Source organism: Portunus trituberculatus, chromosome 10, assembly GCF_017591435.1.
Source record: "Portunus trituberculatus isolate SZX2019 chromosome 10, ASM1759143v1, whole genome shotgun sequence".
Taxonomy (NCBI): domain Eukaryota; kingdom Metazoa; phylum Arthropoda; class Malacostraca; order Decapoda; family Portunidae; genus Portunus; species Portunus trituberculatus.
Genome location: NC_059264.1, coordinates 2,036,227 through 2,054,389, shown reverse-complemented (window position 1 = coordinate 2,054,389; position 18,163 = coordinate 2,036,227). Strand labels below are relative to the sequence as shown.

Here is an 18,163-nt window from a genome sequence, read left to right as displayed (position 1 = left end):
CGCCGCGCGTTGGACACTTGGCTGTCCCACGGTCTATATAGATAGTATGGATGACCGATGCCGCCCTTCCCTCAACACACCTGCAGCGCCGCTCGTTGGACACTTGGCTGTCCCACGGTCTAAATAGTATGGCCGACCGATGCCGCCCTGCCCTCAACACACCTGCAGCGCAGAGCGTTGGACACTTGGCTGTCCCACGGTCTAAATAGTATGGGTGACCGATGCCGCCCTGCCCTCAACACACCTGCACAACACCGCCAGAGTAAGGCAGTGCCTATACCCGCCCGATCTATATAGGCCACACTTTCCCGGAGACTGCTGGCGCCAAGGTAAAGACTAAAGAGAATTGTCTTTACCTTGGCTGGCGCCCGGTGGCCACGGCCCCGCTCGGTCTGCTGGCCATCCCGGAGTTTGACCTCTACACAATTAAGGGGTTTGTCGTTATGGAGGAAGGGAACACATTCCATGTCCATCCCCATCATTTCTCTACAGGAGTGCTTGCCGTTGCCTCCTCCTCCTCTGTGCAGGTCCGCGTGACGGCATCGCCAGGACGTGAGTGGCTGAGTGCAGCTCAGTGTTTGGCATCGCGTCTCGCTGAGAAGTGCCGAGTAGTGAAGAGGAGGAGGAGGAGGTGGAGAACACTCAACCATGGGAATGATAGGGAGGGACATGAAACAGCCTGTTCTCCCATTCTCCGTCATGAAGAACCTCCTAATGTGGAGGAGAAACAGCGGGAGGCGCAGCAGTCTATGGGAGACAGAGGCCCCGCGGCGACCATGTGCACAGCCTGTGGCAGGACGTGACCCAGATCGCTCAGGTGGCTCATGACCTTAGGCCACACTAATGACCCAAGCTAACCTTTCTCTGACCTCTTCCACGGCCTTCACAGCTCTGCCCTGCTTGGCGTCGTGGCGTCGTTGGCAGGGGTGGTCGGCGCCACCCTCACGGAGACGCCCGCCATTGCAGAGCAGAGCGGTGAAGGCGTGCCGCTTCCCTAAGGTCCCTTCACTGTACCTTCAAGGAAGGCACAGTCTTGGGGCATGTCGTGGTGCACGTCAGCACCTGGAGGAGGGCGGCCAGCGCCACCTGAGGACAGACACCCCGCGTGCCGCCGGCACGCAGCGCACCGTGACGGGGGTCTGGCCGTCCCTCTTCAGCACCCAGGGGCACTGGGGCCAGCTGGGCAGGACTCAGAGCTAAGCTCTACTTTTAGTCCTTCCTGGGGAAGGCGAAGGAGGCAGTGCGCCTCCTCCTTCCCCAGCGGCACCCAGACCTGGGGCGGGACAAACGTCACTCCACGGGGCACGCTGACGGGGCAGCCTGAGCCGCGCCGTCACACACATTTTTGTTGTGTTGCCCCGCTTTTGACGAATGTCCGAAAAAGAAAATCCTTGCCGTGGTGTGATTCCAGGCCAAACCAATTTCATGGATGGTGTCGATGAGTGCGTGTGTGCAGGCGTGGCAGCATGACACACACACACACACACACTGAGAGCGCCACAGACTGTGGTACTCTCTCTCTCTCTCTCTCTCTCTCTATCAAGTTATCAGTTAGGAAACTTCAAATGCAATATAGAAATGAACAAAAAATGAGTGAATCAACAAAGAGTGGGCAGACTGAGAGTACACGAATTCATTGTGCACATTCATGTGTGTTTTCTCGCCTCGGGTCCAGCCACGTGTGTGTTTCCTGGGGGGGGAGGGGGGGGAGCGCGCGCGCGCGCCCGGTCACTGTGCTGCCTGGCGCATGACGCACACCCACACACACACACACACACACACACACACACACACACACACACACCGAGTAACAATACATAGAACTAATCAAAACAAACCAAGTTAACGAAGAATCGAAAGTGAAATGAGGAGATGAGGGACACGAAAGACTGAAAAAAACGAAAAAAAAAGAGAAGTACGAAAGACAAACAGCCAATTAGACAGACGGAACAGTGACATCTGAGGAGAATGACAGGAACAGAAGAGAAAATTGAATGAAAAAAAAAAATGGAATACAAACTACACAACCAATCCCTGACAAAAAGATAAGTGGCATACAGTAAAAAGAAAGACAGACTGCGCAGGCCTTTTTAATGGGTCTTTTTCAGTGGGTCCTTTTTAGTGGACCTTTATTTAGTGGGTCTTTTTCAGTGGGTCTTTTTAGTGGGTCCTTTTTAGTGAGTCTTTTTCAGTGGGTCCTTTTTAGTGGACCTTTATTTAGTGGGTCTTTTTCAGTGGGTCCTTTTAGTGTTTTTTTTTAGTGGGCTTTTTTAAGCGGCCTTTTTCAGTGGGCCTTTTTTAGTTTTTTTTTTTTTTAATGGACAATTTTCAGTGGGGTTTTTTAGTGGTCCTTTTCAGTGGGTCTTTTTTAGTGTTTTTTGGTGGTTTTTTTTTAGGTGCCTTTTTCAGTGGGCCTTTTTTGTGGGCCATTTTCAGTGGACCTAATACAGTGGACCTTTTTTAGTGGGGACTTTTTCTACTGGGCATTTTTTTCAGGGGCCTTTATCAGTGGACCTTTATTAGTGTTTTTTTAGTGTTTTTATTTTAGGGGGCTTTTTCAGTGGGCCTTTTGTAGTGTTTTTTTTTTTTTGTGTGTTTTTAGGGGCCTATTTCAGTAAGCCTTTTTTGTGGGCCATTTTCAGTTGACCTTTTCCAGTGGGACTTTTTTATTGGACCTTTTTTTTCGTTTTATGTTACCCTTGGACAGCTTCCCCTCTTACACAAGAAAAAAAAAAAAACTTTATCAACATCAACAACAATAAAGAAGAAAAAAGGAGGAGAGAAGAAAAGGAGGGAGGAAAATGGAAAAAAAAATAAAGAAGACGAAGATGAAGAAGCAGAAAAAAGAATGAAGAGAGAAAGAAGAAGAAACCATAGCAACATTTATCCCACTATTTCACCAACACCACCAACAACACGAGAAGTTTCTGAAGCTGTATAAAATCGCTAAATAGTGTAACAAGGATGAATATGAAAACGTGGCATGGTACTGAAGGGGTTAAAAAATAATAATAATAACAATAATAATAATAATAATAATAATAATAATAATAAATGCGTTTCCTTGAACCCACAAAAGCAGTCTTGAAGATTAGGGACGCAACAAAACAGCGAAACTTGTAAACACGACAATTTGACCCACCACCACCACCACCACCACCCACGCCCACGCCCACGGCCACTTCAAGACCTGCAGATGGCGAGTTGGCAGTTCAAGACGAGTAAATACAAAAATGCAGCGCCAATAACATCAAGAAAAGGAAGATTGTCTCATTGATATAAAAGTTCGGGAGTTTTGAGAACCGTACGAGACTTTGGACTGGAGGAGGAAAGACAGAACTAAAACCTAAACACACACACGCACACACACACACGCACACCGGCCCAGATGAACGCCAGCCTCCGTCAGTAGCGGGTAGTGGATCTTTGTTGTGTTCCATCGCCCCGTCAGTAGAAAAGAAAATGGAGCGTGAACAGATGGAAGGAGACGAGGAGGGAGAGAGAAGCGAAGAATTGAAGGAGGATAAGGAAGCTGCAAGGTGAGGCTTTGGTGGTGGTGGTGGTGGTGGTGGTATTTAAGGTTTGTTTTCCTTGTTTTTCCTTATTTTGTTTGCTGTTTTCCTGGTGTGTTGCGTGGTGTGTGGTGTTCCTGCAATATTTTGTGTTGCTTTTCCCTCTACGTGGCTGTCTTTGTGGCGTATTGTTTTTGTTGTTGTTGTTGTTGTTGTTGTTGTTGTTGTTGTCACGTGTACGAACTTGGGTTAAGAGAGAGAGAGAATTAAACACTATCTCTTCTATATGTCCTTAAATCTATTCCTTCATGCACTCCACCTGTTATACAATTATGCACACTGTTACGCACTTAACCCCTTCAATACTGGAACACATTTTTACTTGAGATTTGTGTACGATAAGGCGATTTTATTGACATTAGGAACGATCTATGGAGGTCAGAAGATTAATGGCCACAGTCTTCATTATTAACCCTTGAATACTGGAAAACATTTTTAACTTGAGATTTGTGTACGATTAGATGGTTTTATTGACATTAGGAAGGGTTTATGGAGGTGAGAAGAGTAATGGCCACAGTCTTCCCTATTTTAATCCCCCACGTGAGTTTCTGAAGCTGTATGAAATCATCAAATAGTCACCAGAATGAATGTGGAAACGTGTCATGGTACTGAAGATCTCAATTCAACAAAGAGAGAGAGAGAGAGAGAGAGAGAGAGAGAGAGAGAGAGAGAGAGAGAAAATAGAATCTCACCCACATTCCTTTCCAGCACCACCACCATAGAACAGACAGAGGGCGAGGAAATGGGCGTGGGTGAGGTGTGCGGGCGTGCGTGGTGGGGGTGCCTGCTGCTGCTCACCCTCCTGGCAGTCTCCACGCGTCAGATGAGCCTTGAGCAGCCCCCTGGCACCCTGTAAGTCATGTGGCACTGTATTCTATAGTGTGGCACTCTATTGGTTTATCTTCACCGTAATTATCTTTTTATTTTCATTTTTATTTATTTTATCATTTTCTTGTGTGTGTGTGTGTGTGTGTAAGTGTTTATTTACCTAACATCATAATTTTCTTTGTTTTTTTATCAATTTTTTTATTTATCTATTCAAGGAACACTATAAACTTTGCCTGATAATGTATTTTACTTATCTAACAATACAATTTTTACTATTATTTTCATTATTATTCATTTATTCATGTGTCTATTTATTAATTTACGTGTTGTTGATATGTGAGGCTGTCATTCACCTGTGCTCACTCTCTCTCTCTCTCTCTCTCTCTCTCTCTCTCTCTCTCTCTCTCTCTCTGGCCAGGTGGGACGAGGTACACTTTGGTACCTTCACCAATCACTACCTGAACCACTCACTGTACCACGACGTCCACCCACCGCTAGGGAAGGTGAGCATTCATTGTCCTCCTCCTCCTCCTCCTCCTCCTCCTCCTCTTCTTGTTGTCCTCATACGGCTGTGGCTTGGTTTGGTATCGTTTCTCGTTTTCTTTAGTTTCCTTCTTCTCTTTTTGGTGTTTGTGTTGCTGTTGTTTTTGTTCTTGAGAATTCATTGCCCTCTTCCTCCTCCTCCTCCTCTTCCTCCTCTTCCTTTTCCTCCTCCTCTTATTCTGCCGTTGACTTGTTTCCACTTGCATATTTTGACGTATCTATTTATCTCTACTGTTATTGATGTTGTTCATTCCTTCCTTTCATCTTTTTTTCCCCTTTTTTGGTCTTTTAATCGTGTTCTGCCTTAACTTATTCCACCACTAACTTATTTTGACTTGTGTATTTTCACGTATCTATGTATCTCTTTACTTTCATTGATGTTGTTTATCAAGTCTGCTTCTTTTCTTCCCACGTGTTGGCCTTTAACTTATCACTTACTCATTTTAACTAATATTTCACGTATCTATGTATCTATTTATTTTCCTTGATGTAGTTTATACAGCAAGTTTATCTGTTCCCCAGTGTTGTCCTCTTATTCATACTCTAACCTTATCGATAACTTATTTTAACCTCTATATCTTCACTTATCTATGTATCTGTGTGTCTATGTATACACTTCATTCATTTCACGTATCTATGTATCTTTGCACTTTATTCATACTCAACCTTATCGATAACTTATTTTAACCTCTATATCTTCACTTATCTATGTATCTATGTGTCTATGTATACACTTCGGACCCACGAGATAGGACCCCACCAAGCGTGTGTGTCATTCCAGGCTCTATGTTTGGCCCCAGCTCAAGCGAATCACGACAAGAAGGTGGCGGCCGCTTTTTATTCATTCTCATTGATGTTTATTTAATCTGTGTATTTAATCATCTTTTTCCCGGGGATGGGTGTCAGATGGCGGTGGCGGGGCTGGCGTGGCTGGCTGGCTACGATGGTGCCTTTGAGTTCAAGGTTGGCACTCTCTACCCGGAAGGTGTCAATTTTGTGGCCATGAGATCTGTGAGTTTGTGTTGCTTTTGAGTATGATTTTTTTTTTGTGTGTGTGTGCGTGTGTGTGTGTGTGTGTGTGATTTTCTGTCTGTCTATCTATGTTTGTCTATTTTTTCCTTTTAATTCTTCATTATTATTTTATTTTTTTATTCATATATCTATTTTTATTTTGTTTTATAATTTTTCATTTATTTATTTATTTATTTATTTATTTTTTTTATTTATTTTATTTATTGTATTTTTTTTGCCATAAGATCTGTGAGTTAAGTTGTTTGCTTTCGAGTTTGATGTTTGTTTGTGAGTGTCTGTTTGTCTTTCTATGTTTGTCTATTTTTCTTTCTATTTTTTCATTTTTCTTTATTGCTTCCTTTTTTTTTTACTTTATTTTGTTATTGTTGTTCTTCATCTTTATTTTTTTTCCTTTTTTCTTAGTTTCATTAGTGTTTTGTTAATATTTCACTGTTTTCTTCTTTCCTTTCGTCATTTTTATTTACTTAGTTTTTTGTCATTTTCATATTTTATCTTTCTTTTTTCTTTCTTTTCTTTTGTTTCTTTTTACTTACTTTTTGTGGTTTTATATTTACTCATTTTTTGTCACTTTTATAACGTTTTACTCTATTGCATATAAAGTGTATCTCTCTCTCTCTCTCTCTCTCTCTCTCTCTCTCTCTCTCTCAGATGATGGCGTTGTTTGGCGCTAGTTTGGTGCCTCTCACTTTCCTGATCGTGTGGGAAGTGTCCTCGTGTCTCCCCGCAGCCTGTCTCGCCGCCCTCTGCGTCCTCTGTGGTAACTCTAGGCTTTCTCGTTGCCTCGTAATCTGAAACAACTCTTCTCCTCATCTCCACTACTTTCAAAGGCTCTAAATGGAATCACACGGGTCTTTAGCGGTGTTTTTGTCGTTCAAGTGAGAGTTTAACAGGATATCTACATTACTAACAGGAGGAGCAGTCTTGATAACCCGGCTAATCGTCTCTGGAGCCTTTGAAAACAGTCGTGGTGAAGTGACACAGGGTTTTAGGACATTCTTACAATTCTAGTGAGAGTTTAACAAGATTTTTGCATTATTAACAAGAGGGACAGTCTTGATAACCCAGCTAATCGTCTCTGGAGCCTTTGAAAACAGTCGTGGTGAAGTGACACAGGGTTTTAGGACATTTTTACAATTCTAGTGAGAGTTTAACAAGATTTCTACATTATTAACAAGAGGGACAGTCTTGAGAACTCGGCTAATAATCTCAGTGGCCTTTGAAAGCAATCAAGGTGAAGTGATACAGGTTCTAAGGATGTTTTTACGGTTCCAGAAAGTGAATATTTACGATTTTAAGGGTGTTCCCATGATCAGAGCACAACAACTTAAGAAAATAAGATAAAATGCAAGAAACCGTCAGATATACGCATGGCAGTTCTCGTATGAAAAAGTTCTGTTGATATATAATGCTCTCTCTCTCTCTCTCTCTCTCTCTCTCTCTCTCTCTCTCTCTCTCTGGCCCGTATTCAGAAATGCTTTGTTCTCTCACCACGACTATTTTCCAAGGCCACAGAAATGACTAGCGGGGTTTTCAAGAGTGTTTCTCCAGTTAATAATGTATAAAACTTGTCACTGCCTCTAGAACCGTAAAAACATCTTCAAAACTAGTATAATCTTGCCACTCTGCCTCTAGAACCGTAAAAACATAAAAACTCGTATAAATCTTGTCACTCTGCCTCTAGAACCGTAAAAACATCTTCAAAATTCGTATAAATATTGTCACTCTGCCTCTAGAACCATAAAAACATCTTCAAAACTAGTATAATCTTGTCACTCTGCCTCTAGAACCGTAAAAACATCTTCAAAACTCGTATAAAACTTGTCACTCTGCCTCTGGAACCATAAAAATATCTTCAAAACTCGTATAAATCTTGCCACTCTGCCTCTAGAACCATAAAAACATCTTCAAAACTCTTATAAATCTAAATAAAGCCTTTTGAAATAGGGAAGGTGAAGCACGGAAATGTTTGAGTATACGATTGTCTCTCTCTCTCTCTCTCTCTCTCTCTCTCTCTCTCTCTCTCTCTCTCTCTCTCTCTCTCTCAGACACGTTCATGCACCGCCTCAACACTCTGCTGCTGCTGGATCCCTTGTTGCTCTCGGCCCTCCTCGCTTCTGTCTTCGGATCCTTCAAGTTCCACGCTCACAGACACAGGTACTGGCGGTGGTGGTGGTGGTGGTGGTAGTAGTAGTAGTAGTAGTAGTAGCAGTGGTGGTGGTGGTAGTAGATCAGTAATAATAGTAAATCAGTAGTAGTAGTAGTAGTAGTAGTAGTAGTAGTAGTAGTAGTAGTAGTAGTAGTAGTAGTAGTAGTAGTAGTAGTAGTAGTAGTAGTAGTAGTGGTAGTGGTAGTAGTAGTAGTAGTAGTAGTAGTAGTAGTAGTAGTAGTAGTAGTAGTAGTAGTGGTAGTGTTAGTAGTGGTGGTAGTAGTAATAGCAATATTAGCAGTATTTGTAGCAGTAACAGTAGTAGCAATGGTAGTAGTAGTAGTTGTTGTTGTTATAATAGTAGTAGTAGTAGAAGTAGAAGTAGTAGTAGTTGTTGTTGTTGTTGCTGTAGTAGTAAAAATAGCGTTATCTGTTGTTTCTCTCTCTCTCTCTCTCTCTCTCTCTCTCTCTCTCTCTCTCTCTCTCTCTCTCTCTCTCTCTCTCTCTCTCTCTCTCTCTGTGTCAGGGCGTGGTCGCGGGCGTGGTGGGGGTGGATGACCTACACTGCCTTCTGCCTGGGCGTGGTGGTCAGCATTAAGTACGTGGGCGTGTTCACAGTGGGCGTGGTGGGCGTGCAGACAGCTTACCACCTCGTCAGCCTCGCCTTCAACCCTCGACGCCCGCTGGTGGGTTGCCCTTGCTCTGGCTTGGTTAGGTTAAGTTAGGTTAGGTTAGGTTAGGTTAGCTTAGGTTGAGTTAGGTTAGGTTAGGTTAGGTTGGGTTAGTTAGGTTAGGTTAGGTTAGATTAGGTTAGGTTAGGTTAGGTTGAGTTAGGTTAGGTTAGGTTAGGTTGAGTTAGGTTGAGTTAGGTTAGGTTAGGTTTACAACTTTCTTCAGTTATTTATTTATTTTTTAAGGTTAGGTTAAGTTTCTGGCTTTCTTTTTTTAGTTAGTTAGTTTGTTTGTTTGTAAAATAAGTAGTTGTGGTGTGCTTTCTTCTTTTAATTTTCTACTTTCTCTTTTATTTTGTTTTTCTTTTGATTTACCTTTCTTTATTGTTCATCTTTTCCTTCTCTTCGTTACCTTTCTTTTCCTTGGTTGGTGAGTGTCTTGTTTCTTCCTTTTATTCACAATCTTCCTTATTTTTCCTTTTTCTATTTCATTTTCTTTAGATGTATTTCTATTTTTCTTCATTTGTACTAATTCATCTATGTATGTATGTATGTTTGTTTGTTCGACTTATGTGTGTGTGTGTGTGTGTGTGTGTGTGATGTCAATAGAACGAACACTGATTAACACATCACCACCACCACCACCACCACCACCTTCCTGCAGTGGGTGGTTCTGCCTCACACCGCCGTCCGTGCCGTGGTCTTCGTCAGCGTCTCCTCCGTCGTGTATTTGTCCTCCTTCCTCCTCCACTTCCTTCTTCTGACCAAAGCGTGAGTCATGATTCATCCTTTGTTTACAAGACGCTGCGCTTCTAGATACGCTTTTGTTTGGTTTGAGGTGTCAGTGTTGTGCTATATTCATTTATGTTACTTTCAAAAGGCTCTAGTCGAAGGTACACAGGTTTTTAAGGGTGTTCTTATGGTTCTAGTGGCAGATTAACACTATTTCTACATTACACAGGTTTTTAAGGGTGTTCTTATGGTTCATGGTTCAAGTTTCTACATTACACAGGTTTTTAAGGGTGTTCTCATGGTTCAAGTGGGAGATTAACAAATTTTCTACTTTACTGAGAGGAGAAACAGTCTTGAGAACCTGGCTGGTCACCTCTGTGAACTTTGGAAAGAGTCTTGGTGAAATTATACAGGTTTTTGAGGGTGTTTTTACGCTTCTAGAGAGATAAATCAACAAAATTTCTACTTTATTTGTAAAAGAAACACCGAAGAGAATCCGTCCAATCATCTTTCAAAATTTTCAAAGGTTATAAAGATGATTAGCCGGGATGTCAAAACTGTTCCTCCTGTAAATGATGTAGAAATCTTGTTATCCGGTCACTGGAACAATAAAAAACACTCTTAAAAACACCGTATCCCTTCTCTACGACTATTTTCAAAGGCCACAGAAATTAATATCCACGTTCCCAAGAGTGTTTCTCCTGATAACGTAGAAATCTAGTCAATCTGTCAATAGAACCACAAAACATCCTTAAAATCCCGTGTCACTTCACTACGACTAATTTCAAAGGCTATAGAGATGATCATTCACGTTCCCAAGAGTGTTTCTACTGCAAATAACGTAGAAATCTAGTAAATCTATCACTAAAACTATAAAAACACCCTTAAAAAAATCGTACCACTTCTCTACGACTATTTTCAAAGGCTATAGAGATAAAATACCCAAGAGTGTCTAGTTAATCTGTCACTATACCACCAGAACCACTTAATACAACCAGAATTTTGAAACATTAATCATCCTGGGAAGAGTAAAACCGTAAAGAAAACGGGAAGAAGATAATAGAACCACAAAAAAAAAACACTCTTAAAACACTCTAAAACTTGAACCAGAGCCTTTGTAAAGTGGAGGTGTGACATAAGTGTTTCAGAATACAGTATACTAAATTCGACCTCTCGCCTTCCTTTGTAGAAGCGTGAACGGCGGCGGTCTTTGCCACACTGAATTCTACGCGTCCTTTGAAGGGAATGAGTATGAAAAAGCGACCTTTCCTGAACGTAAGTGTGTGTGTGTGTGTGTGTGTGTGTGTGTGTGTGTGTGTGTGTGTGTGTGTGTGTGTGTGTGTGTGTTGATATACTGTTTCTTCTATTTTTTTTTTTTTTTTTGCTTCTTTGCTTATACTATTTTATCTTTGTTGTTATTGATGTTGTTGTTGCAGTCTTCCTCCTCTTTCTTTTCTTCTTCTACTCCTCCTTCTTTTCTTCTTCCTTTTCCTCCTCTCCATCCTCCTCCTTTTCTTCTTCCTCGTCCTCCTCCTACTCCTCCTCCTCCTCCTCCTCCTCCTCCTCCTCCTCCTCCTCCTCCTCCTCCTCCTCCTCCTCCTCCTCCTCTTCCTCTCTTCCTCCTCTTCCTCTTCCTCCTTCTTAATCATCTTCATACTTCTAAAACAATTACAACTGTAACCCAAACAAACATTACCAAAACTAACTAAACTGTGTGTGTGTGTGTGTGTGTGTGTGTGTGTGTGTGTGTGTGTGTGTGTGCCGCAGACGTGCACTACGGAGCCAACATCACCATTCAGAACAGCAGGCCCTTGTGTGGCTACCTGGAGTCCTGGTATGATCTCTTCCCCGCCTCCGTCACCGCCCCTTGCCAGCAGGTCACCTCAGCCACCGTGCGGGATGACGAGCTGTTGATGTGGTCAGTGGTTTTGTTTAGCTGTTTATTTATCTATCTATCTGTTCATTTATTCATTCATTTATCTATTCATTTTATCTATTTATTTATCTATCTATTTGTTTATCTAGTTTTTTTTCTGTGTGTTGTTTGAAGTTTGTGTTTGTTTGTTTTTTTTCGTTTCTCTTTTAGTGTTTCGTGTGTGTGTGTGTGTGTGTGTGTGTGTGTGTGTGTGTGTGTGTGTGTGTGTGTGTGTGTGTGTGTATGTGTGTAGGTCAAGTCAGATTACATTACGTCAAACTATAGTACGTAAAGTCAGGTCAAAATAGGTTACATTAGGTCAGGTTAGGTTAGGTTAGGTCACACTTGGTCACCTGTCATGTCACCGCCACAGGACCATTAAGAAGGTGAATCTGACGGAGGGCTCGGTGCTGGACGGGGCCGGGGATGGTGAGGCGGTGTTGGTGAGAAGCGGTGATCACGTGATGCTGACCCACGCCGCCACGGGACGCTCTCTTCGCTCCCACGGCCATCGCGCACCTGTCACACGCCGCCAGCTGCAGGTGTGCGGGTATGGTGATGTAAGTGTTGTGTTGTGTTATGTTGTGTGTCTTGTGTTGTGTGTGTGTGTGTGTGTGTGTGTGTGTGTGTGTGTGTGTTGTTTTGTGTGTGTGTGTTGTGTTGTGTGTGTTGTGTTATGTGTGTTTGTGTTGTGTTGTGTGACATGTGCTGTGTGTTGTATTGTGTGGTATTGTGTTGTGTTGTGTTGCTATTACTGTTATTGCTATTACTACTGTTTATCTGTTGTTACTGCTGCTACTACTACTACTACTACTACTACTACTACCTGCTAAAACCATTATTATACTATTTACCATTTTTAACATAACCACTTACTTCTACAACTCTTTGCCCCCCCATCCTTCCTCCTTCTCCTCCTCCTCCTCCTCCTCCTCCTCCTCCTCCTCCTCTACTGCCCCTCCCCAACCAGGACGGCGTTGGGGGCCCCTTCGAGACGTGGCAGCTGCTGGTGGTGGGGGCGCCCGTCGGAACACCCCTCTCAGCAGTGCGTCACAGCTTCCTACTTCGTCACTACAAGATGGAGTGTTACCTGCGCGCTAATGAGATGGTGAAGCTACCTGAGGAGTGGTGCGTGGCTGTGGTGGAGGTGGTGGTGGTGATGGTGATGGTGGTGATGATGGTGAAGGAACGGGAGAAAAAGGGAAGAATTTATTTACAGGGAAGATAGAGAGGTAAAAGGAATAAGGAAGAGGGGAGGTAGAGGAGGGTAGAGGAGAAGTAGAGGGCAGAAGAGGAGAAGGCAGAGGGAAAGTAGAGGGAAAAGGTAGAGGAAAGGTAGAGGAGGGTAGGGGAAGGTAGAGGGTAGAGAGGAAGAAGGTAGAGGGAAGATAGAGGAAACGTAGAGGGAAGAAGGGAATTTACAGGAGAAGTAGAAAGGTAGAGGGAGGGAAAAGGGAAAAATTGAAAGGGAAAGGGAGGAAGACAAGGAAAATAAAGAAGGGAGGGAATAAAAATGAGGCGAAGGAAGGGAAGAAGAAGAAAAAAGATAGTGAATAGGAAAGAAGGGAGAATGAGAAAAAAATGAAGGTAAATAACGAGGAAGGAGAGAAAAGGATGGAAAAACTAACTTACACCTCCCTATCTCCCTTCCCCTCCTTCCTCCTCCTCCTCCTCCTCCTCCTCTACAGGGCCTTCAACGGTGCCAAGGAGGTGACGTGCACGAGGAACAAGGACGAGACAGGGCTACATTGGCACGTCAACTGGAACAACAGCCCGAAGTGTGAGTGTGGTGGTGGTGGTGGTGGTGGTGATTGTGGTGGTGGTGATTGTGGTGGTTGCTGGATGGAAAAATAGGAGTAGTGTTCTTATCTCTCCCAAATCATATATTCCTGTTCAAATCGTGGTTGTAGTAGTAGTAGTAGTAGTAGTAGTAGTAGTAGTAGTAGTAGTAGTAGTAGTAGTAGTAGTAGTAGTTGTTGTTGTAATAGTAGTAGTAGTTGTAAGAGTAGTAGTAGTGGTTGTTATTGTTGTAACGTGACCATTCTTGTTATAGTATTTTAATCATCTTTACAATCTCTAACAGCAATTCTTAACCACATCCCCTCACTCTCCCCACCCTCTCTCTCCCTCTCTCTCTCTCTCTCTGAGCAGTGGGTGTGGGCGTGCCGGTGCGCTCCCTGGGGGTGGGTCTGTGGGGCAAGATCGTTCACCAACACTTCAACATGTTCATCGGCAACGCGGTGCTGGTGGAGACGAAGGATGAGGAGAGGCACGCCCGCCCTTGGATGTGGCCGATACTGTGGCAGGTGAGGGCACAGGGACGCTAAGAGAGGCTGAATGAACTACCTAACTCTGTGTAACTCTAACTTTAACACTAACCTAACCTAACCTAATTAACCCAACCCAACCCAACCCAACCCAACCTAATCTAGTCTAACTGTATCTAACCTGACCTAACTACGTGTGTACGTGTAGGTGGATGGGTGGGTAGGAGAGTGAATGGGTGGGGTAGTGAGGCGTTGTGGAGTGGTTAGGTTAGTGGATGGGATGGTGTGGATTGAAAGGGAGGGAAGGGTAGAGGATGAGGAATAGGGAGTTGAGAATGAAAGATAAGAGTTATGATTGGGAAGATATATAACTAAGTAACCACTCATTTCTTCCTCTTTCTACTCCTCCTCCTCCTTCTCCTCCTCCTCCTCCTCCTCCTTCTCCTCCTCCTCCTCCTTCTCCTCCTCCTCCTGCTCCCGCTCTTTCTCCTCTTCCTCCTCTTTTCCTCTTCCTCTTTCTCCCTCTTCTCCTCCTCCTGCTCCCGCTCTTTCTCCTCTTCCTTCTCTTTTTCCTCCTCGTCCTCCTCTTCCACCACCTCCTCCTGCTCTTCTTCCTCCTGCTCCTTCTCCTGCTTCCCCTCTTTCTCCTCTACCTTCTCTTTTTCCTCCTCGTCCTTCTCTTCTTCCACTTCCTCCTCCTCCTCCTCCTCCTCCTCCTCCTCCTCCTCCCACACAGATGCAGACCCTGGGGAGTTACGTGGTGAACGAGACGAGTGGGGAGGAGCATTTCGCCGTGGGAATGACCAATCCTTTCATCACCTACCTAAACCTCCTCTGTCTCGCCGCCACGCCCTTGCTCGCCCTCACCCACGCCTTCTACAGCAAGAGACGCCCCGGCCAGTGCCCCGCGGCTGTAGGTGAGTGCTGAGGGGGAAGGATTGGAGGGGTGAGGTGAAATGTAGGTTGGGGAATGTTATGTAATGGTGTTTGACTGTTTGATCTTATCTAAGGGTAAATATGAGTGGTTTTCTCTCTCTTTCTCTCTCTCTCTCTCTCTTTCGTTTTTTTCTTCTGTTTTGTCTGTTTATCTATTTTTTTTCCTATTTTCTTTGGTGTTTGTTTGTTTTTATCTTATCTAAGCCTAAGAATGGGAGTGCTTGTTTTATTTTTTTTTTCTCTTTTCTTTACTTTATTTCTTCTTTTTCCTTCATTTCACCTGTTTTGTTTTTTTTATTTTTTTTTTTTTTTTGCTTCGTCTTATCTTGTGTATCTTGTTTCATTGCATTTCTTTCATTCGTCTACAAACTTATTCTTTCGAGTTTTCTTTTTCTCTTTTTTTTTTCTCCTCTCAATACACCAATACTCTTTCCCTCTTTCCTATATTTGGTTCTTTTTTTATTTTTCTTTCATTCCTTTCACTTATGTACAAACTTATTCTTCTTTTCTTTCCTTCCAGCTTTATTTTTCTTTTGTTTTTTTTTTCACCTTTCCATACAATAATGCTCTTTTCATTCTTCTTTTCTTTTCGTTCTTCTTGTTTCCGTTATTTCTTTTCAATCTTTTCATTCGTATACAAACTTTTTTTCTTCCTACTTTCTTTCCTTCCAGCTTTCTTCTTTTTCCACCTCTAAATACAGCAATAGTTTTTTTTTTTCCTCTTGTTTTCTTCTTGTTTTCTTGTTGCAGTTCTGTCATTTCCTTCATTTCATTTCTTTCATTCGTATACAAACTTTTCCTTGCTACTTTCCTTCCTTCCAGTTTTCTTTGATTTCCACTTTTCATTACAATATTCTTTTCATCCTCCTTTTCTTTTCGTTGTTGTTGTTTCCTTTATTTCTTCCCAATGTTTTCACTCGTATGCAAACTTTTTCTTCCCATTTTCTTCCTTCCAGCTTTCTTTATCTTTTATTTCCACCTCTCAGTTTCCTCCTTTTATCTTTCTTGTAGTTGTTTGCTTTATTTCATTTCTCCTACTTTATTTTCTTACAACTTTCTTTTTTCCACCTCTCCATATAACAATACTCTTCCTCCTTCTCTTCTGTGTGTGTGTGTATATGTGTGTGTGTGTGAGTGTCTGGTGTTCCCGCTGCAGAGGACAGGCGTGGGGTGCTGGCGGCGTGCGGGTGGCTGGGGCTGTGCTGGGCCGGCCACTACCTCCCTTTCTTCTTCATGAGTCGTGTCCTCTACTACCACCACTACTGCCCGTCCTACCTCTTCTCCTGCATGATTACAGGTGAGTTCATTTAGACACACACGCTCACAGGTAAAGACAGACACACACACGCACGTACACTAAATTATTGGTATTTATGTTAGTAGTGGTAGTGGTGGTGGTGTTGTTGTTACTACTGTTACTACTACTGCTACTACTGCTACTACTACTACTACTACTACTACTACTACTACTACTACTACTACTACTACTACTACTACTACTACTACTACTACTAACTACTACTTGTTCTTGTCCCTTCCTCCTCCTTCTCCTCTTCTTCCTCCTCCTCCTCCTCCTCCTCCTCCTCCTCCTCGTTGTCCTTCTCACCCTTCTGCTCCTCCTTTTTTTTTCTCTCTATCTCCTTTATCTCCTCCTTTCTCACACTCTTTCTCCTCTTCTCTCTCCACCTCCTTTTAATCCTCCTCCTCCTCCTCCTCCTCCTCCTCCCTCCTCCTCCTCCTCCTCCTCCTCCTCTTACTTCTACTACTACTACTACTACTACTACTACTACTACTACTACTACTACTACTACAACTACTACCATCACCACAACCCAAAACACCCACCCAAACACTTCTCACCATTTCAACAGGAGTCATCATATCGTGGGCGTGCAGGAGCGTGACACGAAGATGGCAATACAAAGGACGCGAGAAAGTGCACCTCTTCCTCCTGACGGCGTGTGGGGCGTCCGTTGTGGCCTCCTACGTAGCTTTCTTCCCCATCGCCACGTACATCAAGGGGGTTCAGTTCGAGGAAAACCCCAGACTGAATCCTTACCTGGATTATCTGTACGCGGGGCAGCTGTGGCCTGAGTTTGGCTACCGGATGGATGAGTACGTCAGCTTCACGTCCACTGTGGTGAGTTGAAGGTTGTGGTGGTGGTTGGACGGAGGGATGGAAAAATAGGATAAGAAAGTAAGATTAGCAAAGCAACACTATTCAATTAGTGGATAGTGTGAGAGAGTTTGTTTTGGTGTTGTAACTGTTTTTAATTAAGGATGGTTTTGTGTTGCGGTGGTGGTTGGAATGAGGGGAGGAAATGCAGAATAAGAAACAAACCAACACTTTTTAATTTCTAGGTTTAGGTAAGATAGAACATCAATAAAGTGAGAATACGTTAATTTCACTTCCATTGTGGTGAGTAGAGGGTTGTGGTGGTGGTTGAAAGGAAGACAGGAAAAACAGAATAGGAAAGAAACTCAGAATTTTTATATATTTCAATAAGATTTTAAGAAGATTGCAAGGGATTTCAGTGACAAGAAGCAATTTTGTAGATTTCAAGGACTATTAATAGATTTCAAGAGGATTTCAGTAACATAACAAGCAATTTTAGTAGATTTCAAGTTATTTGATATATTTCAAGAGGATTTTAAGAGGATTTCAGTGAGATTTCAATAATACGATAAGCAGTTTCAGTAGATTTCAATGCGTAATATATTTCAAGATGATTTCAGAGGATTTCAAAGGATTTCAATGACATAACAAGCAATTTCACCCGATTTCAAGGAATTTTAATATATCTCAAGAGGATTTCAAAGGATTCCAATAACATCGCAAGGAATTTCAATGCGTAATAGATATCAAGAGGGTTCCAGTCACATTTCAAGGCCCCCTTGTCTCCCTTGACCAGATCGGCTCTTGGAACCAAAGCAACTTCGCCAACACAGACCTGAACGCCACGCTGTACTTCTCAACGCCTCTCAACTACACTGTGGAGGACCGCCCTGCCATCAGCCCCGTCCCCGCCTCCTCCTACGATCTCTGGGCCTCCCGCGCCACCCTCTGACACACCAAACCCCCAGTAAACCAGTAAATCTCCTAGTATATTAGCAAACCCAGTAGAATAGCAGTGAACCGGTAAACCCTTAGTGAACTAGTTAATCCTTCAGTAAACCAGTAAATCTAACAATATCCCAGTAAATCTCCCAGATCAGGAGATTAATGGCCACAGTCTTCACTATTCTGATCCCCCCACATGAGTTTCTGAAGCTGTATGAAATCACCAGATAGTCAACAGAGTGAATATGGAAACGCGTCATGGTACTGAAGGGGCTAAACCAGTAACCACCCCCTCCCTGTGTCTGGAAAAATGATGTAGATAGAATTAGAAGAAAAATCATCGTTAGAAATTAAGAAACAAGCAACGAACAAAATAAATCAATAGAAAAAAAAACTTTTGATATATTTTTTTCCCACGGCCACACCTGTTCTTAATTAACGGACACCTTGCACCTACGAG

At 43.0% G+C, this 18,163-nt stretch overlaps 1 protein-coding gene across 1 annotated transcript; it reads left to right on the top strand.

The window, feature by feature from the left end:
- The first annotated feature begins 3,163 nt into the window (after positions 1-3,163).
- Positions 3,164-18,102, top strand: LOC123502163 (protein O-mannosyl-transferase 2-like). The gene is made up of 18 exons (XM_045251391.1): positions 3,164-3,539; positions 4,281-4,424; positions 4,819-4,903; positions 5,850-5,954; positions 6,624-6,732; positions 8,021-8,129; positions 8,648-8,807; positions 9,457-9,563; positions 10,714-10,799; positions 11,292-11,442; positions 11,813-11,999; positions 12,410-12,567; positions 13,128-13,219; positions 13,591-13,745; positions 14,443-14,623; positions 15,799-15,939; positions 16,514-16,782; positions 17,555-18,102. The coding sequence occupies exons 1-18, from the start codon at positions 3,463-3,465 to the stop codon at positions 17,708-17,710; spliced, it is 2,472 nt and encodes an 823-aa protein (XP_045107326.1). The 5' UTR covers positions 3,164-3,462; the 3' UTR covers positions 17,711-18,102.
- The last annotated feature ends 61 nt before the right edge of the window (positions 18,103-18,163 follow it).